Source organism: Theropithecus gelada, chromosome 6 (assembly GCF_003255815.1).
Source record: "Theropithecus gelada isolate Dixy chromosome 6, Tgel_1.0, whole genome shotgun sequence".
In the NCBI taxonomy this organism is placed as follows: domain Eukaryota; kingdom Metazoa; phylum Chordata; class Mammalia; order Primates; family Cercopithecidae; genus Theropithecus; species Theropithecus gelada.
This window is the reverse complement of record NC_037673.1, coordinates 137556961-137581802: the sequence shown is the minus strand read 5'-3', so window position 1 is coordinate 137581802 and position 24842 is coordinate 137556961. Positions and strand designations below refer to the sequence as shown.

General features: G+C 39.6%; 1 protein-coding gene and 1 pseudogene across 2 annotated transcripts; both read right to left on the bottom strand.

The window, feature by feature from the left end:
• Positions 1-15465: 15465 nt before the first annotated feature.
• Positions 15466-18354, bottom strand: PCDHB15 (protocadherin beta 15). Of its 2 annotated transcripts, XM_025389250.1 has the most exons (2): positions 18041-18259; positions 15466-17509 (listed from the first exon to the last, which is right to left on the bottom strand). In XM_025389250.1, exons 1-2 carry the CDS (start codon positions 18073-18075, stop codon positions 15712-15714), a joined length of 1833 nt encoding a protein of 610 aa, XP_025245035.1. In that variant the 5' UTR covers positions 18076-18259; the 3' UTR covers positions 15466-15711. The 2 variants fall into 2 exon arrangements, with proteins under 2 accessions (XP_025245035.1, XP_025245034.1); XM_025389249.1 differs by having other exon boundaries at positions 15466-18354.
• A 2572-nt stretch (positions 18355-20926) lies between these two features.
• Positions 20927-23685, bottom strand: LOC112626864 (annotated as a pseudogene).
• Between the last annotated feature and the right edge of the window lie 1157 nt (positions 23686-24842).

The window sequence follows — 24842 nt, the reverse complement described above, 5'->3', positions numbered from 1 at the left end:
ATTTTGCATTTCATATGTTATCCAGTTTCACATTCTCACAGGATCAGCAATGACAACAGCCATCTAGTCTCCCACGTCTGAAATGGCAAGACAGTCACAGCTATGGCTGACAGTAAAGCACTGATATGCTCACAAAACAAAAAACATTGCACAGTATTTCCTTCATTTCATTTTTCTTAAACAAATGCCTGATAAAAAGGCTGCCTGCTGAAGAATGGAAAACCTTTTCTTCTTCATGCCTCAAACTAAACATTAAACTTATCTGACAGGGTGAACAAGGTCACTTTAGTCATTAATGGTACACACATGAAAAATCCTTTATGAAGCATAAATATTTTGTTGCCAAGTTGCCCAGGCTGGTCTTGAACTCCCAGGCTGAAGCAATCTTCCCACCTTGGAGTCTCAAAGTGCTGAGATTACAAGTGTGAGGCACTGTGCCTGGCCCATTTAGAATTTTTTAAAAGACTGTCTATGTATCTATTATGTATCTAAATTCAGATTTGCTCCTTTATTTTGTTAATATGATAAATTACATTGATTGTTTTAATTTAACACATACTACATTTATTATTTAGGGGTTTTATTTGGTCTTGAATAACAGAAAACTCCCAAGATATGCTCCACAAATCAACAAGGTGCTGATTTTTCTCCTAGGAGAGTCCAGAAATAGGTAGGGCAAGGATGGTGTAGCCACTGAACAATACAATATGGGAATAAAGTTACTTATTTGTTTATTTTTCCTGAAATATTGTATGACTTGGAGAAACAGGGCCTTGAGAAGTATTATGGGAACTACATGCTCACCATAAAAATTAGACCTTTGATAAATGTGGAGAAAATGGAGTCAGAATATTAAAGGAAGCCTCTAATCCTGAAATTCTGCTACAGTGGTATGAATGAGCAGGTTTAAGCTTGCAAGGAAATTCAGGCAGCTATGCCTGCCTAGCCGCCAAAGTGAGGTAATGAAAGATAATGAGCTCAGAGATGTTTGTGGAAGCTACCACTTGTTTTTTTTTTTTTTTTTTTTTTTTTTTTTTTTTTTCTTTTTTTTTTTGTTCTTTTTTTTTTATTTTGAGACAGGGTCTCACTCTGTCACCCAGGCTGGAGTGCAGCAGCAGGATCTCAGCTTACTGCTTACTGCAACCTCCACCTCCCAGGTTCAAGCAATTCTCCTGCCTCAGCCTCCTGAGTAGCTGGGATTACAGGCATGTGTCACCATGCCCAGCTGATTTTTGTATTTTTAGTAGGGATGGGGTTTCGCCATATTGGCCAGGCTGGTCTCGAACTCCTGGTTTCAAGTGACCCACTCGCCTAAGCCTCCCAAAGTGCTGAGACTACAGGTGTGAGTGACTGTGCCTGGCCTGGAAACTACCACTTCTGAGGGAATTGAAGTTAAGTGCTTAGGTGATTGACTCAGTGCTGATGTTGTTCAACACAGCCAGTAGTCTGAAAGACATGCTTAAAGTTTGGAACTGATGAGTACTTCTAGATCTGTTTGTCAATCTGCTACTGCCACATCCTTTTGAGATTTATGCCTTCCATTTTGTTTCTTCGTTCCAAATCTCATTCAGTTTCCTCTTTTGTTCAACTCTAACCTATAAACCATACAGCAAAGAGGATTCTGGAAAATGTATTTCTAAACCATATAACACAGTCCAGCACAATCATCATTACCTCTAACTTTCATCCACATGTCTGCAAGGTCCCTCTTTTCAACTTGAAGGGCTGTGTTCAACTTGAAGCAGTGGCAAAATACAGAAAGTTCAACCATCAGATCAGAGGTCAGATGAAACTTCCTTTTTCAATAACTTTGCACATTTTTAAATTTCTATAAACTATATTGACCAAGACAATTAGTTGTAGAGTACACTCTCTGCAAAAATTTGCTGAAGATACCTCTTTCAACAGTGAAACTGAAAAATTCTAAGTTTTCTTAGTAAGGAAGAAGGGCAGGGTAGATATCAGGTAAGCAAATCCTAGGATCTGCTATGGGAAACCAGAAAAAAGAAACCCCCAAAGTACCAAACTCAACAGCACAATGACCACTTGCATTAACTATAATGAAATTTAATTAGAAACAATAATAAAATAAATTTTAAATTATTTTATTTCAGCCACAGGTCCAAGGAGACTTCACAATGGAAATTAGACACTTAGTAAACTATAATAAAAATAATATGTATCAAAAGTTGTGTGAGATAGCTGAAAGGGTACTGGGAGCAATAGTTGTCATCGTAAAAGATTTTATTAGAAAATAAAAAATGAATTATGAGCTGGGGTCCACTTCAAAGATGAGATACTAATAAAACATTTTCATATTTACAAGATTTTAAAGATTTGTCTTCTGGTGTCAACTTTATGTATAAGAAGAGATGTATCTGAAGACCTTCCCACATGAATCACATTCATTGGGTTTCTTTCCAATGTGAGTTTTCACATGTCTTTGAAAATATGAGGAAAAAAACTAAAGGATTTTCCACATTCTTTGCAGTCATATCTCCCAGTATGAGTTCTCACTTGCTGACTAAGGCATGAAAAAGACTTGAAAGTTTTCTCATATTCTATACATTTATTTCTTTTCAGTATGTGTTCTCACATGCATACTAAAGTGTGAGGGATTACATTTTCCTACATTTCTTGCACTTATGTGGTTCCTCTTTAATATGAATTTTACCTCAGTTTGAAAAAATTAGACCCAGGATAAGATTTTTCTACACTCCTTATACTAATAGAATTTCTCTCCAGTGTGAGTTCTCACACTGTTTTGTTAGGGATGGGGAATAGCTGAAGACATTTCTGCATTTCATACATTCAGTGTGTGTATTAGTCAGGGTTCTCCAGAGAAACAGAACTATTAGAAGATAGATAGATGGATAGATAGATAGATAGAATTTATTATGAGAATCAGCTCACATGATTATGGAGGCTGAGAAGTCCCATAATATGCCATCTGCTAACTGGAGAACAAGGGAAGCTAGTGGCATAGCTCAGTTCAAGTCTGAAGGCCCAAGAACCTGGAGGGCCACTAGCATAAGTCCCAGAATACAAAGACCAGAGAACCTAGACTTCTTATATCCAAGGACAAGAAAAGAGGGTGTATCAGTACCAGAAAGGGGAGCAAATTCACCTTTCCTATGACTTTTTGTTCTGTCTAGGCCCTCGACTGACTAAATGGTGCCCAGCCATACTGGATGAGGCCTGGTCTTCCTTACTGAACCCACTGATTCAAACGTCAATCTCTTCTGAACCACCCTCACAGATATATCCAAAAATAATGCTTTACCAGCTACCTGGGTATCCTTAACCCAGTCAAATTGACCCATAATATTAATCATCACACAATGTTTCTCCAATGTGTTTTATCACATGAATGGTAAAATACGAAGAATAAACGAAGGATTTTTCATGTTGTTTACAATTATAGAGGCTGTCTTCAGTGTTTGTTCTCACATTTCTATTAAAAGAGGAGGGCAAACTGTATACTTGCCCATCTTTCTTACATGTGTAAAGCTCCTTTTTGGTTTATTCTCATTTGAACATGAAGTTTTGAGGAATAAATGAAGGCTTTTCTTCATTCTCTATATTCACAAATCCTCTCTCCAATGTTAGTTCTTACATGTACAGTAAGAGATGTGGAAGAAATCAAGACTATTTCACATTCTTTTATATCCATAGGGTAAATTACAATATGAGTTATCACATATGCCCTAAAGCATTAGGGGCAACTTAAGGTTTTCCCACATTTTTATGTTAATAAAATTTCTTTTCAATGAGAGTTTTCACATGTTTTCTAAAAGATTAAAGAAAATTGAAAGCTTTTTCACATTTCTTATATTCATAAGGCTTATCTCCACTGTCCACTGTGAGTTCTTTTTTTTTTTTTTGAGATGGAGTCTCACTCTGTCACCCAGGCTGGAGTGCAGTGGCATGATCCTGGCTTACTGCAACCTCTACCTCCTGGGTTTAAGCAATTCTCCTGTCTCAGCCTCCAGAGTAGGTGGGATTACAGGTGCACATCACCACACCTGGCTAATTTTTGTATTTTTAGTAGAGATGGAGTTTCACCATATTGGTAAGGCTGGTCTTGAATTCCTAACCTCAGGTGATCTACCCGCCTTGGCCTCCCAGAGTGCTGGAATTATAGGCATGAGCCACCGTGCCCAGCCCACTGTGAGTTCTTACATGTACATCAGTAAATGAAGAATGAACAAAGGCTTGCTTACATGTCTATTCATAGTATTCTTCTACAGTGTGAAATTCTTCATGATTCCTAAAATACAAGGAACACATAAAGGGTTACCTATATTCCTTACTTTGATAGGGTATGTGTCCAGTGTGTGATGCTGTGTGTATTTTAACAAGTGAAAGGTCAGTGAAGACTTTCTTGCATTCACTGAATTCATGTAATTTCCCTGCAGCATGAGTTCTCTAGTGCACATTTAGGTTTGAAATCTGGCTGAGATCTTTTCATGTTTATTACTCTCATTATATTTGTCTCCAATTTGGGGTATTTTCTACAGAGTAGATATCAAGATCTTTTTGAGAGATTTTCAAATTTGATTATTTTCATAGAGGTTTTCCACCATATGAATTCTCAAGTATTTGTCCTGTGTCTTGTGCTGATCCATCTATGTCATGGCAACAGAATGAGGATTACGTAATTGGAAGAGTTTTTATATTGTAACTTAAGTAGTATAATAGTAATTGAAGGTAGACCATGATAAGAAAAGGCCATATATTGTCATCCTTAGAAAAAATATTTCCGAAATTGTTGTAGCTAAAAATTCAAATAAGGATATAAAATGGAATATGAAAAATATCTAATCAAGTAAAAGAAAACAGAAAATGAGGAAGAAAGGATTTCAAAAGAAACCAGAAAATGAGGAATATAGGAATGAAAATGGAGAGTGTGAATAAAATTTCAATAGAGACAATCATGTTATGAATAATTACATTACATACAAATGGAATACACTCTCCAATTAAAAAGCAAACATATTAACATTGAATAAAATGCAAGACTTAATGTTATGTTGTTTTAAAAAGATGCTTTTACTATAAATAAAGGTTGAAAGTAAAAGAATGAAAAAATATATCACACAAACCTTAAGCATAAGACATGTAGACTGACTATATAAATATCAGACAAACTAGAGACTAAAAGAGACATTGTATAATAATGAGTGTCAATTCATCAAGAAGCTATCCATTGTGCATGTAATAACAGAGCTTTAAAGTACATGAGATTTAAAAATAATGGAACTGAAAGTAAATAAAAAATTCCCAATAAACAGATGCTAGAGAGGATGTGGAGAAATAGGAACGCTTTTACACTGTTAGTGGGAGTGTAAACTAGTTCAACCATCGTGGAAGACAGTGTGGCTATTCATCAAGGATCTAGAACTAGAAATACCATTTGACCCAGTAATCTCATTACCGGGTATATACCCAAAAGATTATAAATCATGCTACTATAAAGACACATGCACACATATGTTTATTGCAGCACTATTTACAACAGCAAAAACTTGGAACCAACCCAAATGTCCATCAATGATAGACTGGATTAAGAAAATGTGGCACATGTACACCATGGAATGCTATGCAGCCATAAAAAGGATAAGTTCATATCCTTTGCAGGGACGTGGATGAAGCTGGAAACCATCATTCTGAGCAAACTACCACAAGGACGGAAAACCAAACACCGCATGTTCTCACTCATAGGTGGGAATTGAACAGTGAGAACACTTGGACACAAGATGGGGAACATCACACACAGGGGCCTGTCGTGGGGTGGGGGGCAGGGGGAGGGATAGCATTAGGAGAAATACCTAATGTAAATAATGAGTTAATGGGTGCAGCAAACCAACATGGCACATGTATACCTATGTAACAAACTTGCATGTTGTGCACATGTACCCTATAACTTAAAGTATAATTATAAAACAAAAACTCACAATCACAGTTGAAGAATTTAACACTCTTCTCCTAGTAATTGGCCAAACATGTAGAAAGAATGTTAAGAATAAAGATCTAAAAACATTGTCAAGTGACTTGATTTAATTCATATTTACAGAATACTCAACCAACAACTCTCGGTTACACATTTCTTTCAAGTACACATGGGGAACTCATCATGGTAACTTACATGCTAAATAATTTTTAATGACTTCATAAATCTCAAAGGGTTGAAATTATACAGAGTATGCTCCCAGATCAAAAAATAATTATTTTGGATATCAAAAATGTTACCTTTGGATATTTGGAAATTAAGCAACACAATTATAGTCAAGCAATGGATCAAACAAGAATAGTTCAAACTGAATGGTAATAAAAACACAAACTAGTCAAGTTCATGAAATACGACTTAAGTAATATATAAGAAGAAATTTATACCTTTAATTTATATTTTTATATATTTTCAAGTATGTTAGAAAAGAAAGGCTTAGATTCAATGATCTAAGCTTTCAGAGAAGCTAGAAAAAGAGAAAACTAAACTCAAAATACATAGAATAAAGGAAATAAAAACAGAAGAGCAGAAATCAATAAAATAGGAAACAAAAAGGAGGCTAGAAAAGGTAGCTCACATGTGTAATCCCAGCATTTTTGAAGGTTGAGGTGGGAGGATTGCTTAAGCCCAAAAGTTTGAGGCCAACTTAGGCAATATAGTGAGGCACTGTCTCTAAAAAAATAAAAATAAAAACAATTAGCTGTATTTCGTGGTATGCACTTGTAGTCCTAGCTATTCAGCAGGTTGAGGCAGGAGGATCTCTCTCTCTCTTTTTTTTTTGTGAGATGGAGATTTGCTCTTTCGCCCAGGCTGGAGTGAAGTGGTGCAATCTTGACTCACTGCAACCTCTGACCCCCAGGGTTCAAGCAATTCTCCTGCCTCAGCCTCCCGAGTAGCTGGGATTACAGGCGCCCACCACCACGCCTGGCTAATTTTTGTATTGTTAGTAGAGATGGGGTTTCACCATGTTTGCCAGGCTGGTCTCAAACTCCTGACCTCAGGTGATCCACCCTCCTCAGCCTCCCAAAGTGCTAGGATTACAGGTGTGAGCCACCATGCCTGGCCTTAGGAGGATCTCTTGAGGGTAGGGGTTTGATGTCACAGTGAGCTATGACTGCATCACTGCACTCCAGCCTTTTTTTCCTCTGAGAAAAGGAAGAAAACAGAAAGTAATAGGAAAAGCAGTAAAACCAATGATTGGTTTGTTTTTTAAAATTAATAGAATTGGTACATTGACAGAAATACCAATAAAGACAAAAGGAGGAAAAACATAAATTATCAATATCCATAGTGAAGGGGGGGCTTCACTGCAGATTCTAAATATATTGAAAGATGAAAAAGAAATATTATCAATAGCTTCATGACAATAACTTCAACATCTTTGATAAAATAGACAAATTTGCTTAAAAAACACAAGCTGCCAGCTGCTGACAGAAGAGGAAACAGAAAATTAGAATTGCAGCATTTTTATTTAAGAAATTGAGTGTGCAATTCAAAATCTTCCCACAAATAAAATGTCATTCATGGTTGGGTTTTGCAGTAAATTCTATCAAATACATGAAGTAGAAATAATAACTATCTTACATAAACTCTTTCTTAAAAGAAGAGGAGGAGGAAACAATTGCCAGGTCATTTGATGAGACCAGAAACTAAACCCTGACAAGGGTTTTACAAGAAAAAAAATTGTAGATCAACATCTCTCATGAACATAGATGCACAAATTCTCAACAAAATTAGCACAACTGACTTGGCTGCATGTCACCTGGAGGAAAAACTTATAAACAATTTTCCTGGACAATCATGATCACACAGGTGCTGTTTCATTCCCAGTCTGCAGGACTCCAGCTCATGAGATGTCTTTGTATTCTTCCACTGTTCCTCCTGCCACTCCGTATTTGGAATAGGACTTGCTTCTGATTTCTTTGCTCGAATTCCACGGCTGTAGCCATCACTGTTACCATAGTGATGGTCATTTGAACTTGCAAGTTGGAAACAACCAACAACTGGGACAAAGGTGAAACAAGTAACTGAGATGCAAATTTTAAGTCATTATCCCAAAACTTGGAGATAAATACTATTTGTTTCAATATTGTAAAAATTAAAATTTAATGTAAACACCGATGAGAAACAATATGAAATTTTAAGTAAACACAGGAACCACCCTGCCCTTGCACACATTTGCCACACTAACCTCACCCTCATCCTGTCAGATCCTATTATTAACTTTATTGTTTCCTGATCTCACTGGGAGAAAAGTTACCATGTCTACTTCACAGCTCCTTCTCCTGGGCTGCTCCTTCAAAGCCAGAATGTCACGAAAATTCTAAATCCAATAATGTTGGGATTGTTCCATATGCAAGAAATAATTTCCTTTCATTTGAAAATATAAACTATTCTACAATATGTTGCTAATGCTAACTTTATTACATACATTCACAGATTAAAGAAAAAACCTTAATGTGGAAAAGTTTTGGAAAAGCAATGTTACTCTGGTATTTATCTCTGCAGTTTATTGCCACTGTCTACTAAAGCCACCCACCAGAGACACACAAATATACAGGCACAAATGCACACACACAAATACAACAGACTCTGGGATTTTGTGTATTTGTAGCTGTAGATTTCTAAAATTGTTTGAGGCATCATCATTTATGTATCATGATAGATTTTTCTTGACTTTTTGGTGACTATGCTGATAACTGGAAGTAATGCTCTTCTCAAGGTATTCCAGATCAGTCTAAGAAAGACAAAAGTATTAATCCTTTAAAGATGCCTTTAAATTCTAGGCTTTACCCATAAAACATTTGTATAGTAAGATACAAAAGGAGTAGTACTCATTGGGATCTCTGGGCCCATTTCAAAACATGCATTTCTATATGTGAGAAGGTTGTCAGGAATCAATCAAATATGTTTTTTGGAAAAGGTAAGAGAAAGAGCAAATCTAAAAGTAGTAGTAATTAGCTTTCTTCTGTCATTTGGTATACAAATCAATACTATCTTGAAAATGACCATCATTGCCACAAGTGACAAGGACTACTGATGATTGGGTACTAAAGGTTATACCCTAGAGGAAATGGCGTTTGCTGTTCTCCAGCCATTAATATTCATAATGGGGGCTGTAAGTATGGTGCCAACTTCTGAAAGTCCCAGAATTTATGAGAATTTTAATTTTTTTGTGACTATGCTGATAACCAGAAGTAATGCAGTTATCAAAAGTCCCAGTCAGTTAAATAATGATTACTGCAGTCAGAAACATAGAAAGATCAAGAACGAATTCATGTATTTAAGTCATTTTGCTATTACATCTCTTCCTTTAACATATTATTAAGGGGGCATCTAGGTGTATAAGAAAAAAAATCCACTTAAAAATATGCTAATGGCTACTGTGCTAGCTAAAATGAATGTTCAATGGAAGATTTTGATGAAAAAATAGATGTCGCAGGCCTCACTGATTTTAATTCCCATTTTAAGAAGAACCACCCTCAATTGCCACCACCACTCCAGATAGTCTACTTTGCCCTTACTATTGGGCATCAGTTTTCATTAACGTGCTGAGCAGTATACAGAAATTTCTGCATCAATGTTGAGTTGCCATTGTCACCTATGACCATTACACAGACAAATGCCTGGATTTTCAAAGTAATTGAGCTACCATCTATCTGTTGCCCTGATTGTGAAGTAAAATTTATGTAATATTTACAGACACATAAAATACAAGAATTATGAAAAAATGGTTAACCGTGATTTCCTTAATTTCAAATCATTGGTGTTGGTGAAGACTGACACATGCAGATATGCGTTTGCCTCCGCTTTTCCAGGGAGTGCATATATCTCCGCCCCATTGGAGTAAAACAAATGGGAGCAGTCATATTATTAAACCAACAAGCACAAATCTCCTGCTTCCTAGCCCTAGTTTGGAATTGATATAAGCCCACCAGTACTTCCAAACTTGGTACCAGAAAAGGCATGAGTCAACTTACAATAGTTTTAAAATAACTTTTAGGCTCTTGAAATATAAGTGCATTTTTCTCCATGTGAAGGAAGCTGGTCTGCAGTAAAAGGGAATAAAACCAGCAGGATAGAAAAAATGGTCAAGTCCTTGTTTCTAATTGTTATGGCCTTACCCTTCAATCAGTTTTATTTCCAAACATATCCTAAATTACATTATATACCCTAATATCTTCTCAATAAATTCTGTATTTTATCTTGAGAGCTAATTTGAATTGGGTTTCTGTTGATTAAAACCAAAAGAATTTAGACTAACAGAAGTATTAATTTGGCAAAAGATCTTTCTGGTTAGTGCATTTTCTGTTACTATAAAGTATGAATTTCTAAAAGTCATTTTCAATGCAGAATATACGAGATATGTAGAAGAGCATACACTTTTCAAACATGATTCTGAATGTTGATGGCAGTAGTGACAATTTGAGGAGTAACAATTAGGGACAGGCTAGTTGAATGACATAAGGTTCCCTCAAGGAGCATGTTCAGGAATATCTTTAACCTCCATTCTTTCGGTCTGCCAAATTTGGATTGCCTGACTTCCCTGGCATGGATCAGACTTCTAACAATGATCAGATGAAAATTTCTGGTCAGAAAGAGAACTTGGAACAGAACTTGGGCAAAGTATTTCATATGCCTTTATATTTCATGTCAAATATAATATTCAAACAATGCTGGGGTATTTCCAGAACTGCCTATTTGGACATTTTAAATCTTTTGAATATCCTTAGTTCTTGACCTGCTCATTCACATTTGAGAGCACATGACACAAGAGGGTTCCCATAGCCTCCCATAGGTAAAACTTCTGCAGTGATTTCCAGGCTACTGATTTAGCAATAGAGACAATATTCTGATTATTTTTTATTACATTTCCCAGGATAAAGGCTGCAGGGTTTTGCCCAGATTACATTTCTGTTCATGGAGTATTCCAGAGAGGCTTCCACTTGAGTTAAATTTTCATTAAACATCACCAAAGTGAACTCTCATTGAACGTTATTTGGCTTTGCTTGGGAAAAAAGACACAAGCCTCTCCCTTAACAGATTGGAAATACATATGAAGGGAGCTTGCTATATTAGAGCCTATATTCTATTGATTTTACAGGAAAGGAATCCATTTTTATAGAAATAGGCCTTGGATTAACAAAAAATATTCATCATGTTTATGTTTCCTTTGTTCTTTTGTGAAGAAAATACATCATCACAGTGTTTATCTACGATTAAAAAACCCTTAGGGGACTGTGCCAAAGATAACTCATAACACTCAATTATTACTTCAAAATATCCAGAGAGATCTCTGCTAGCACAGCCAAGCTTTCAACTTTTAAGGAAATCATTTCTAAAAATTCAGCCATCAGCCAAAAGAGATAATTTTATATACATTTAAATAGTCATATTACCTAAATTGCCTAAAATTATACATAATTTCCATGTTTACGGTAATCAAACTAGAAATAGAAGTTTCATGCTGCTGTTTTCAGTAGTGGTTTGGAGGACAGTGACGAGACACTGCAGCTTATTTTTATTATACCAAAAGTATAGCTAATGGGTTTCTCAGAAAACTATTGCCCCCATTTAAATTCATTTGTGGGAGAAATTAAAATTATCCTCCACTTTCCAGTTGTTAGAATAAGGTAACTCCCACCTTGTGAATGCTGTCATATGACCACAACTACCTATGTATTCCAATTGCCATTTAGGAAGAAAATAAAAGCAAGGAAGGAAAATAAAGCAAGAAGGCCAATGGCCTTAGATTAACATCATAAAAGGCAAGATAAGACTTATAGAAATCTCAAAGGAGGTCTACAAAATCTGAAAGAGAAAATAGGTAAAATGAATGGCTCTGTTTATATTGATGAGAGTCTCTATTCTGCTAGTTTCCAAAAAACTTATTTCACTGTCCTTAATTTTTTTATTCACTAAGAAACAATCACTTGTCACTCGTGTTCAAAATTGTTCTAGATACTATGTGTGACATAGAGGAGAATTGGTACTTATCCTTCAAATAGCCATAATCCACAAAAACACATGGATTGCTGTTCTGCTTATGAATATTTTCAGGGTCCATATTTAGTCAATTTTACTAAGTAAAATTTTTAGCCTTGCTACTTATTGCCTGTGATGGGGCAGGGTATTCTGGATTGCTGCATAAACATTTTAGTAATCTTGCTCAGGATACCATTAAGTCCAGATTTAAAAGTATGCCTCACATTTATCAGTTCACTTTCTGATTCTGTTCTCCAAAGTTAGCTTTTGGAGATGCTACTAGCCAGGAATATTTATTTGAAATTTCAGTTATTTGCATATGTTTTCCAATTGTGAGATGACTGAATGATGATATAAATTTAATTGCAGTAGTTCAGAGTACTGTCCCTTGATAACACCCCAGGGAAAACAATATGACTGATTCAAGACAGGCAAGGCCCCAAATTAGGGCTTACCCCAGGAGGGTTTTTGGCTTCGCACATAAAAGAATTCAAGGGCAAGAAAGTGCTGTTAGGCAGCAATCTTTTATTGAAATGGACTGCTCCTTGTTGAGCAGGGCTAACTCTTTTGCAGTGCACCTGGAGTTGGCAGTAGCAGCTCATGGGTTGTTGGCAACTGTATTTATACCCACTTATACCTACTTTCACTTACATGTAAATTAAGAGGTCAGTTAATGCAAATTGAGGAGCTGGTTATTCATAACTTTCTAGAAAAAGGGGCAGTAACTTCTAGGTCATTGCCATGGAAAAGGGCAGTAACTTCTGGGTTGCCATGATATTTGTGAATTGTCATGGGGCTGGTGGGAGTCTCTTATGCTAATGAGCAGCAAGGGCAATTAAAGGTTGCCTTCAGCACCACCTGATACTTCCTGCAGGGTTTTTGACTTCAATTGTGCACCCCCTGCTGGTTCCTGCCAGTTTCTTCATTTTGTCCCATCAGCAGGGAAATAAGTCATGCTGATGTCCTGCCTCACTACTTATCTGACAAATGTCTCATATATCTTAAGCAGACAACTTGGAAACTAGTCTGACAACTGTAAAAAAGTAAAAGTAAAAAAAAAAAAATCACTTGCACCAACAAATGTGGCAATACATCCAGGGAAACTCCTGCTTTCAAGGCTTGGGACTAATCCTCTGTGGTTTGAGAGCTGTACTCTCTGGACTTCAGGCTCCATCCTCTGAGCCATCCTTCCTTTTTCATTTGAATTGGCACGTGTTTTTAGCTAAGCAGTTTTATCAGTCTATTTCTTGCTTACAGAATTTGGAGAGGGGGGGTACCACATCCTTCTTTAGTTAGTTCTCTCTATCCCTTTCAGTTCAAGCCGGCAGTGTTTCTGCTGATTAAACATTCTCAATAACCTTATTTCCTGTGCATTTCACAGGGATTCAATTTATTAAACAAGAGATTCCTTTGAAGTTATTTCCTGAGTAATTATGTCTATATTCCTGGCTTCTGCTGATGTGGCTGAAGATATCCATGTCATGTACCTAGTCTCTTCAAAGAGCTTCTGTATGATTGACTACCTGATTCTTTCAAGGCACTAGTAAAAGGTTGTCCTGATATGTCTGTGGCTTTCTCTGCAGAACACGTATCCTTAGCAGTGAATCTCCTGATTTTAACATCTTTTGTAGTCTGAGTAGGGTGAGAATTTCCCCAACCATCAAGTCCTGTTTCCTTTTTGCCTCACAGTTCTTCTCTCAATCTAATTCCTCTCATTCTTTTCCCTCTCGCATTTTACTATAAGCAGCAAGAAAAAAAACAGACTGTACATTCAACCCTTTGCCTGAAAATCTCAGCGAAATCTCCCAAGTTAATTGCTTACAAGTTCTTTCTATGTAACTACAGGACACAATTCAGCTAAGTTTTCTCCCACCATATAAAACGATTCCCTTTTCTTCAATTTCCAATAATATCTTCCTCATTTCTGCACCCTCACCAGCAGAAACTTTAACATCCGTATTTCTACCCACAATCTATTTAAAGTGATGTAGGTATTCTCTAAGGCAACATATTTCTCCACCATGCTTCTCACTTCATTCTGAGTCCTTACTAGCAGATTTGTTGACAACGTATTTCTACTAACAGTCTGTCCAAAGCAAGCGAGGCTTTTTCTGTCATACCTGTCAAAGTTCTTCCAGCCTCTGCCCACTTTCCAATTCAGAAGCCACTTGCACGTTTTAAGTGTTTATTATAGTAGCATTTCACTTCCGGGTATCAAAATCTGTGTTCAAGTTCAGCCAGAGAAACAGGCAGCAGGAGATGTATGGTAACCAATTTATTGCAAGGAAGTGACTTATTCAGTTGTGAAAGGTGCCTAGACAAGTCCAAAATCTGTACAGCAGGCAGTTAGGAGGGGCAGGTTGGAACTCTGGGGCATAAGCTGAAGCTGCTGTCCTTAAATGAAATTTCTTTTTCATCTCAGGGAAGACTCAACTCTGCTTTTATGGCCTTTCCACTGGTTGAAATAGACCCACCCAGATTATCTAAGAGAGTCTCCCTATTTTAAGTTTAGCTGATTGGCAACCTTAATTCCGTTTGAACCTTAATTTCTTTATGATATAACATATTCATAGGTTCTGGGGATTAGGGCAGGAACATCTTGGCAGTCATTATTTTGCATGCAATACGATTCTAGAGTATCTGCAAAGTTGAGAAGCTCCTGGAGACAGAAAAGTCCTGACAAGAGAGCAGATGTTTTTCCTCAAATAATTTAACTCCTTCACTAACATATCCTTTAATAAATTTTGTTTGGTTAACTAATATTAGTTCTAGAATGTAATTTCTTTCAAATTCCTTATGAATCAGAATAATGCCACCATCCAAAGACAAGTAGATGCTGGCATTCTGTACCATCGGAAGCTCCTCTAAGCCCAGAATTTGGGACTCAATTAAGATTTTCCTGCTGTGGCAAGAGGAAATTGCAGGACATGAATTAGTTGGTCCTAGTGTCTATTGGCCTTATAGGAACACCTTAAACACAGGAAATCTGGGTATTAGAAAGCCTGTCTAGCCCCCCGATAGGATCATAACGTTAGATAGAAATAAGAAAGAACCCATCAGTCTTTTCTATGTTAATTTACATGAGAAAGAATACATTATGCAGATATATTTTTATGAGATGACATATGTGTTTTAGAATGAAAGTCTGATGCTTGTAAGTGTGATCTTGAAAACAGTAGCTTAAAATTATCCATGTTGCTCCCTATTGGAAAAAACAAAACTCCAAATATGAAGCTTGGAATAAATTACACATGGATAAATATGAAATGATTACACCCTGAGCTTTTATCAAAAAATCAGAGCTGTGTAAATAAGAAAAACTATTAAAAAAACTTTAAAATATGACTTCAAAAATCATATTCTTATGTAGTGTCATATAGTGTGACAATGTAGTGTCATATAGTGTGACAGGTACTTTCAAAATTAGAGTTATGTTTATTAGGTGGGGTTAACTTTCATATTACCCTTCGGGAATGAATACTATTAATTTATTCAGAAATATGAAATTTCCTGATATAAAATATTTATAATAATACAATAATTTGTAAACTAATTATCTAACAACCAGGCCAAGGAAATAAGTAACATTACTAAAGACAATAGTAGAAATTTTTTTAAAAAGTAGAATTAAAGATTACTAAAGAGTTAAAAAAAACTAAGGTGAAAAGTGAGGAAGACAAAATTAACAGACGATAGGAAAGCTTCAAATACCTACATTATTCTAGAAATTCTGGTTTCCTCCTAGAGTCCTGGCTCAGAATATTGGGTAATATAGGCTTCAAGAACTTGAAATCATTACTTTCAGAGCCTCCTGTCAGACACACCTCGTACTGGTAGCTCTGGGATAGGGTCCCGGTGCCGCTCACGTCCACCAGATGCCCTGGAAAGGGGCCCTCGGGCACCGAGCAGCGACCCACCGAGGCCGCCCTGCTCCTCCTGCACAGCCGCACCGCCACGAACAGGAGCACCGACAAGAGGAAGAGCGAAGACACCGAGGCCAATGCCACCACCAGGTAGACGGTAAGCGAGTCGGCCTGGGCCTGGGCCGGGGCCGCCTCTGGGAGAGGCAGGTAGGGCTGGGAGAAGCCGTCCACCAGGAGCAAGTGCAGCGTGGTGGTGGCCGAGCGCGGAGGCTCGCCATTGTCCTTGACCAGCACCACCAGCCTGTGCTTGGCCGCGTCGCGCTCGCTCAGCAGCCTGGCGGTGCGCACCTCGCCATTGTGCGCCCACACGCCGAACAGCCCGGGCTCCGTGGCCTTGAGCAGCTGGTACGACAGCCAGGCGTTCTGGCCCGAGTCGCCGTCCACCGCCACCACCTTGGTCACCAGGTAGCCTGGCTCGGCCGCCCGGGGCACCAGCTCGGTGCAGGGAGCGGAGCCGTTCTGCAGCGGGTACAGCACGAAGGGCGAGTTGTCGTTGGCGTCCAGCACCAGCACGCGCACCAGCGCCTCGCTGCTCAGCTCTGGGGAGCCGCGGTCTGTGGCGCCCACGCGGAACTCGAACTCCTGCAAGGTCTCGTAGTCCAGCGATCGGAGGGCGAACAGGTGGCCGTTGTCTGTGTTGATGGAGACCAGGGAGGCGAGGGGCAGGTGCGGGTCCTGGGGCGGCAGCAGTGAGTAGGTGACCTGGGAGTTGGTGCCTGAGTCTCTGTCTGTGGCGCTGACGCTGCCGATGTGCAGGGCGGGGCTGTTGTTCTCGCGGACGAACAGAGTGTAGGAGGTTTGGGTGAAGGCGGGGGCGTTGTCATTGACGTCGGAGACCAGCACGGTTATGCTGTGCTCGGTTTTCAGCCTTGGGGTCCCCAAGTCTGTGATGGTGATGGTGATGTTGTACTGGGCTTTGTTCTCTCTGTCCAGCGCCCCTTCTGTTACCAGCCTGTAGAAATTCTCAACAGACGGTTTTAGCTTAAAAGGAACACCATCCTGAATTGAGCAAATCATTTTTCCATTTTCCCCAGAGTCTCGGTCTCGAATCCTAAACAGGGCCACTTCTGTCTCTGGAGAATTCTCGGGAATAGGGCTGGTAAGTGATGAAATACTTAGTTCCGGGAAGTTATCGTTAACATCTAGCACCTTAACAGAGACAGAGCATTTTCCAGAAAGTCCCCCGCCATCAGATGCCTCTATATCTAGATCATATGAGGATATTGTCTCAAAATCTAGTTTTTTAATTAGTCGAATTTCTCCTGAAAGGCTGCTTAGCTCAAAAGGTTCGTTTATCTCCTGAGAGCTGTAAGAAATGGAGTATGATATCTCTCCATTCGGCCCAGTGTCTAAATCCCTAGCAGAGACCTTGACAACTAGGGAGCCTATTGGGCTGTTCTCTGAGACCTGCACCTCGTAGAGCGCCTGTGCAAACTCCGGGGCATTGTCATTGACGTCCAAGACCAAGATGAGGATCTGGACAGTGCCAGATCGGGGTGGAGAGCCACCGTCCACCGCTGTCAAGGTTAATCGGAGCTCGGCCTGCTCCTCGCGATCCAGTTCTGTGTCCAGCACCAGCTCTGGGTATTTCCTGCCATCCCCTTGGGTGCGAGTGGAAACATGGAAATGAGAATTGGGAGAAATATTGTAGTTTTGAACGTTGTTGCTGCCCACGTCCAAGTCCCGAGCTTTTTTCAGAGGAAACACAGTCCCAAGGGAGCTAGTTTCTGGGATTTTCAGGGTCATTTCTCTTTCAGGAAACTCAGGAGAATGATCATTTATGTCTCTCACTAGTAGTTCAGCTCGAAATATTTCCAAAGGTTTTTTCAGTAACACTTGGAAATGCATTATACAGGGCTCGGTGGGGCCACACAGCTTCTCCCGGTCCAGCTTCTCATTTAATATCAACTGCCCGGTCTGCAGATCAAGCTGCAAGCCTTGTTCGTTATCCTCAGAAACTACCCGGGCTCCCCGCTCGGCTAGCTCCCCCACTCCCAGCCCTAGATCATTGGCCAGGTTAGCCACAAAAGAACCTCTCTCTGTTTCCTCCATCACAGAATAGCGACGGGGTTCCCAGCCTGCCAGAGCCACTTCCAGTAAAAGAAGAAGAATCAGAACTTGCCTTTGTTCAGGAAAGCGCTCCCCTGTAGGCTCCATCTTTACTTCTGCACACCCCCCTTTCAAGGAATCGGAGTCAGTGCTACTTCAGGGAGCGATGGGACAGAGGCAGTGATCGATCTGCCCGTTGATAACCTGTCCGGAAATGTAGGAGAATAGCATTCTCCGGAGACACTGGTCCGTGCTCTGCTAACGGACTTCCCCCTTAGGCTGAAAGAGGTCTGAAGTAGCTCGTAGCATTTCATGGGCTTCGTTTCCTTTTTTTGAAGCCTTAGCCTGCAGCGCCACCATGCGTTGTCTTTACTTCGAAACGAATTGCTACAATTGATCTATTCTCCATTCTATTAGGAGTTTGGAAAATGGGAGAAAACGATGTAATCACAATATCACGCAATTATAATTATTAATTTCTTCATTCAAAGGGGTATTTTTGGTCTCTATGTGCCAAATTATGATACGCATCAGTAAACAACCCAGACATGGTCCCCACCGTCCAGAGCCTGTAGTCTGGGTGGGGTACTCTGAGGGAAATTGAGAAGTGAAAGAAGACATAATAGGGATCAGTCATCTTATAATAATAATAACCCATAGCCACGTGATTTCTTAACATTTTTCTCATCAAAACAAAATGAATTCTTTGATTTCTTTCAAGTTCTAGACAGCCTGTGTACCAGAATTGTGCTCCCATTGGTTGAATTACATCAAGAAAAAGCTACATGTTCATTCCAGGGTGATAGCCTTTCTACATAAAGTCAGAGAGTTACGATTTTATGAAAATTTTAAACTGTGGAAGAAAACATATGAAGGCACTTCCTATATCTCTTACTTTGCTTTTTCTTTTTTTTTTCTTTTTCTTTTTCTTTTTCTTTTTATTTTTGAGATGGGGTCTTGCTCTATTGCCCAGTAGTGAATGCAGTGGCACAATCACTGCTCGTTGCAGCCTCAGCTGCCCAGGCTCAAGCGATCCTCCCACCTCAGCAACTGTAGCTGGGACCACAGTTGCGCATCACCATGCCTGGCTAATGTTTTAATTATTTGTGAAGATGAGGTCTTGCTATGTTGCCCAGGCTGGTCTCAAATTTCTGAGCTCAAGAAATCCTCCCGCCACAGCCTCCCAAAGTGCTGAGGTTATAGGCACGAGTTGCTGTACCTGGCCCTGCCTTGTCTCTCTCAGATTTATTATCATCAGACGTAGTATAGATGTACTCATTTCATTGTTTCCTTTCTGTTTAAATCTCACGTGTTAGAACTTCATTTTGTTCACTGCTGCATCGCCAATATCTAAAATAATCCCCAGCACACGATAGGTGCTCAATAAATATTTGTTAAATGGATACATCAATGAATCACAATTAATTAAAAAATGCTGACAGATAGGTTCTCCTCCTACTGTAGAAGTCCCCTCTTCTGTTGGGATTCAAGTCCATTATATAAGATGGATAAACAAAGACAGTATGTTCATAAGGTAGGTATTTCCTATGCCCTTTAAATAGTAACGAGAAGTAACTCAGAATGGCCTAAAATGTCATTTCATTAAGTGGCAAAATAACCTAGCTACCCATAAGCAAGGGATATATTATATAATAGAAAGAAACACCATAACAAGATTATCATGACCCTAAATATAATGATTATGTCTCTTTTAGACACACATTTTTCATTGTCAAGGTTTTTTTACAGTAATGTTATTATGACACTTATGATATTCAAAACACTCATATAATAAAATTTTCTAAGACTTTCTATTAAACATTTCAAAGACTGTACCATTGGAAAGATCCTTCAGTTTTTTTCAAAATTATATATTCTAGAAAACCTAGTGCATGCCCCTTACAGACTACTAATATTTTACAACCTCCTTGATCCCAAATGTTGTCATGTTAATATGAAAAGCCACAATGAAAACTCAACAGTAAGAAAGGTCTGACTTACCAACAATGCAAGAATATCTAATATGCTTTTGACAACAAAAACCTCACTTAGGTCTCTTAATTAGAGGAAATTTATTAAAGAGCACATATTTGTCTCCAAAAACCCAAGGGAAAAGCAGACTTGGGAGGGACTGGAAAATCTAAAACAGGAAAATCTACAACAAGGTCATTCTTTTGATATCTTCTTTTTTCTTGTCTCTCAGTAGATTGATGTCCTGTATTTCTTTTCAGGTGTTTAGCCAGATATGACACCACTTTCTGGTTATGTTCCTAACAAAGAGACTATATTGTATCTGGTTTCTAAAGCTATTTTTTTTAAATAGAGAGAATCAGATTAGGCCAGCTAAGATCATCTTATTTTTGTGTTTGAAATCACAGAGGGAGTTGGGTCATATAAAATAAATGTGGCTGCAACATTACACTTCTGCTAAAGACAGGGAGAAGTTTCCAGAAAAAGATTAGGTGGGCTAGATAGACCCTACAAAAGGGAGCTATGATTTTTTAAATCTTGAGATAATCTAATAATCATTAAATAATGCTCATATGGCGGGGCGAGGTGGCTCATGCCTGTAATCCCACACTTTGGGAGGCAGAGACGAGTGTATCACTTGAGGTCAGGAGTTTGAGACCAGCCAAACTCCAGGAGCCACTTTGAGTTTGGCCAACATGGTGAAACCCCATCTCTACTAAAACAAGGGGCTTGTAATCCCAGCTACTTGGGAGGCTGAGGCAGGAGAATCACTTGAACCGGGGAAGCGAGGTTGCAGTGAGCAAGATTGCGCCATTGCACTCCAGCCTGGGCGACAAGAGTGAAACTCTGTCTCAATAATAATAATACTAATGCTTATATATGTTATATAATAGAGGTTATTAAAAGAGCAGAAAAGTCTTTAAGTTTGGGGAAAAATGTAGTCTTTCCCACATCATGCCATTGTGAAATAAAACCAATTTTTGCAGACACTTCTCCATTTAAAAATTCAAGACAGGTAAGCATAAGACAGATTAAACAGAGTATGTACTAATAATCACTATATCATCATTCTTGTCTTCTAAGCATCAAAAGTTTAGAAAAGCTTTCTTTAATGAAACAGAATGGGGCTGGAATCTTCAAATCAACACCCTGTGATTTTGAAAAGTTGATAAATTGAACAAATCTGACTTTTCATTAGTGAGTAAACTTGAAAGTTGTATTCATCAAAATGGACATGATAAAAGGAGACTAAGTATGAACAAATAATCAAAGAAAATGTCTAATCTTAACTAGGAAAATGAAAGCAGCAAAATCTTAGAAAATCTATATAGAACAAAAAACGTAACAGAGACTTAATATATTGATAAAGAACTAACCTTTATCCTTAATGCTCTGAAAAATATACAGATTCTTAATTGAATCCAAAACCATTTACAAAGTTGGACTTATCCTACCGTCATTCAGAGCGCCCGGATGCTTAGGGATAACAGACTTCAGGAATTTGAACTCATTTGTCGGGGAGCTTCCAGTCAGACACACTTCATACTGGTACCTCTGGGATAGGGTCCTGGTGCGGCTCATGTCCACCAGATGCCTGGAAAGGGGTCCTCGGGCACCGAGCAGCGACCCACCGAGGCCACCCTGCTCCTCCTACACTGCCGCACCGCCACGAACAGGAGCACTGAGAGAGGAAGAGCGACCACACCAAGGCCAACGCCATCACCAGCTGGACGGTGAGCAAGTCGCCCTGGGCCTGGGCTGGGGCCGCCTCTGGGAGCGCCAGGTAGGACTGGGAGAAGTCATCCACCAGGAGCACGTGCAGCGTGGCGGTGGCCGAGCACAGAGGCTCGCCCTTGTCCTTGACCAGGACCACCAGCCTGTGCTTGGTCACGTCGCTCTCGCTCAGCAGCCTGGCGGTGTGCACCTTGCCATTGTGCGCCCACACATCGAATAGCCCGGGCTCCGTGGCCTTGAGTAGCTGGTACGATAGCCAGGCGTTCTGGCCCGAGTCGCCGTCCACTGCCACCACCTTGGTCACCAGGTAGCCCGGCTCGGCCGCCCGGGGCACCAGCACGAAGGGTACAGCACGAAGGGCAAGTTGTCGTTGGCGTCCAGCACCAGCACCTGCACCAGCGCCTCGCTGCTCAGCGCCAGGAAGCCGCGGTCTGTGGCGCCCACGCGGAACTCGAACCCCTGCAGAGACTCGTAGTCCAGCGACCGGAGGGCAAACAGGTGGCCGTTTTCTGTGTTGATGGAGACTAGGGAGGCGAGGGGCAGGTGCGGGTTCGGTGGCGGCAGCAGCGAGTGTGTGACCTGGGTGTTGGTGCCTGTGGCGGTGACGCTGCCAATGTGCAGGGCGGGGCTGTTGTTCTCGCTGACGAACAGGATGTAGGAGGTTTGGGTGAAGGCGGGAGCGTTGTCATTGACGTAGGAGACCAGCACAGTTATGTTGTACTCGGTTTGCAGCCTAGGCGTTCCCTAGTCCAAGGCTGTGATGGTGAGTTGTACTCGGCTCTAAACTCTCTGTCCAGTAGTCCTTCTGTTAACAGCCAGTAGAAATTCTCAAAGGAAGGTTTCAGCATGAACGGAACATCATTTTGAATTGCGCAAACTATTCTTCCATTTTCCCCAGAATCTCAGTCTGGAATGCTGAAAAGAGCTACCACATCTTGGGAGAATTTTCGCGGATGGGGCTTGTAAATGAAGCCATGGTCAGTTCTGGAGCGTTATCGTTGATATCTACCACCTGTATTATGATGGCGCATTTTCCATAAAGACCTGCACCATCACAGGCTTTAATATCCACCTCATATGACACAATTTTTTCAAAATCTAATTTTCTGATCATTTTAATTTCTCCCGTTCGTTCATTAAGTGCAAATGTCTTAGAAATCTCTTCATCACCATAAAAAGTGAGTAGAATATTTCACCATTAATTCCCATGTCTAAATCTATAGCGGAAACAGTGGAAACAAGGGATTCCAGGGGGCTGTTTTCTGATATCTGCACCTGATAGAGTGACAGCACACACTCAAGCGCATTGCCATTGATGTCCAAGGTTTCAACCAGGACCAGAGCAGTTCCAGTTCTGGGAGAAGCCTCGCCATTTACTGCCATGAGAGTTAACCCGAACTCAGCCTGCTCCTCCGGATCCAGGGCTTTGTCTAGAACCAGCTCTGGGTATTTTCTGCCTTCACTGCCATTTTGGGTGAGAACATGGACACGGGAGTTGGGGTTGATAGTGTAGTTTTGAGTGTTATTGATGCCCACATCCAAATCTTGTGTGTTTTTCAGAGGAAACACAGTTCCTGGAGGAGTATTTTCCATGATTTTCAAAATAATTTCTACTTCTGGGAATACAGGGGAATTGTCATTTATGTCACTGACCAAAAGTTTAAACCTATATACCTCCAAAGGTTCTTCCAGTAACACTTGGAATTGCAGCACACAAGGCTCAGTGAGGTCACACAATTCTTCCTCGTTCAGTTTGTCATTTACTTGCAGGTCTCCAGTCTGAAGGTTCAGCTGAAAATATTTTTTTGTTACTGTTAAAAATGACCCGAGCCCTTCGCTGGGATATTTCTCTTACTTCTAGCCCTAGGTCCTTTGCTACATTGGCCACAAAAGAACCGCTTTCTGTTTCTTTTGCTACAGTATAAACATTCCGTCTGCACAAGTCTGAGACAGCATAACAAAGAGAAGCAGCACTTGCCTTATTCTAGGAAAATGCTCCTTTTCAGCCTCCATTTCTCCAACACCAACAGCATTCAGGGTCTGGATGCCTATGTTGGGTCAGTAGGCAGTCTGCTCTGGGAATCAATCCTTGCCACAACGCAATTTTCTGTTAAGAAAGCCTCTTCTAACAGAAGATGATGGGTCTAATGACTGCTAGCACAGTAGATGAAGAGATTCATTCTAACACTTCAGGGGTATGAACTTAAGTGATATACTAGCTAAAGCTGGTGTATTATGCAAACTCAATAGGTAGCTTAAGGAGTTGTGGATAACTTATTTGTGAATATTGTCTAAGGACTGTGAGCTTGCTATGTTGAATTGTTACAGTATCTAAAATAATTTGTAAAGAGCATCACCATCTATTGTTAATAATGAGATACACACATGTTGAAGCTGAGAGTCACTGAAACCTTTAAGAGGGAGACAGCTAAGATCATGGATATAAAGGCTGAAGTTAAAGTAAAAAGTAAAATGCAGAAGAAAATATGTTAAGTTCACCTGAAATAGCAGGTTAAGCATATTCCCAACTGGAGAAGATCTCAACTCATTTTTAGTAAGCAATCATATATCTCTTGTGGATTCACTGGAATCCTGAAACCCTAGCATGGAACTGAAATTCTTACTTCTAAGGAAAGAGAAAACATTTTCGGGGAGGAGACTTGGGGGTCTTCCCAACTCTGCCAACTTTAACCAATGTTCTACTCACAATGTTTAAATAATAGACACTATTATGTGTTCTGGTATTCTAATTACCTACCTAACTGAGAAAACTAAGGATGAGCCAAGTGTAAGAATTGTGGTTTATATTGGTTTCTCTTAAGGTATAAATAGCTCAAATCAACATTCTACTTTAGAATGTTTTCTTCTATACAAACAAATTTGATTAAACTTTCAAAATATGAGAACATGTCAGTCACAGTCAAAATCTGATGGACAATTTTCCTTATAGAAATATATTGGTCATGGATCCAAATTCACTATTATGTGTCCAAGAAAATGCGTCCTGAATGTCTATGCATTTTTTAATATTAATGGGATAGAAGCTTGTACCTATGTCAGTAACCTAATGGATCAAAGTTAGTTTTTCATTCCCATCTTTCTTCTCTTGGTTAAAGTTTCTCCTTTCTAAGATCTTAGCTCCTAGGCTTGGCAGAAACTTAAATTTTTTC

What these genes read in the sequence shown, in the direction of transcription:
- PCDHB15 (XM_025389249.1), bottom strand. Translation starts at nt 18,075, where the DNA reads ATGGAGCCTACAGGGGAGCGCTTTCCTGAACAAAGGCAAGTTCTGATT.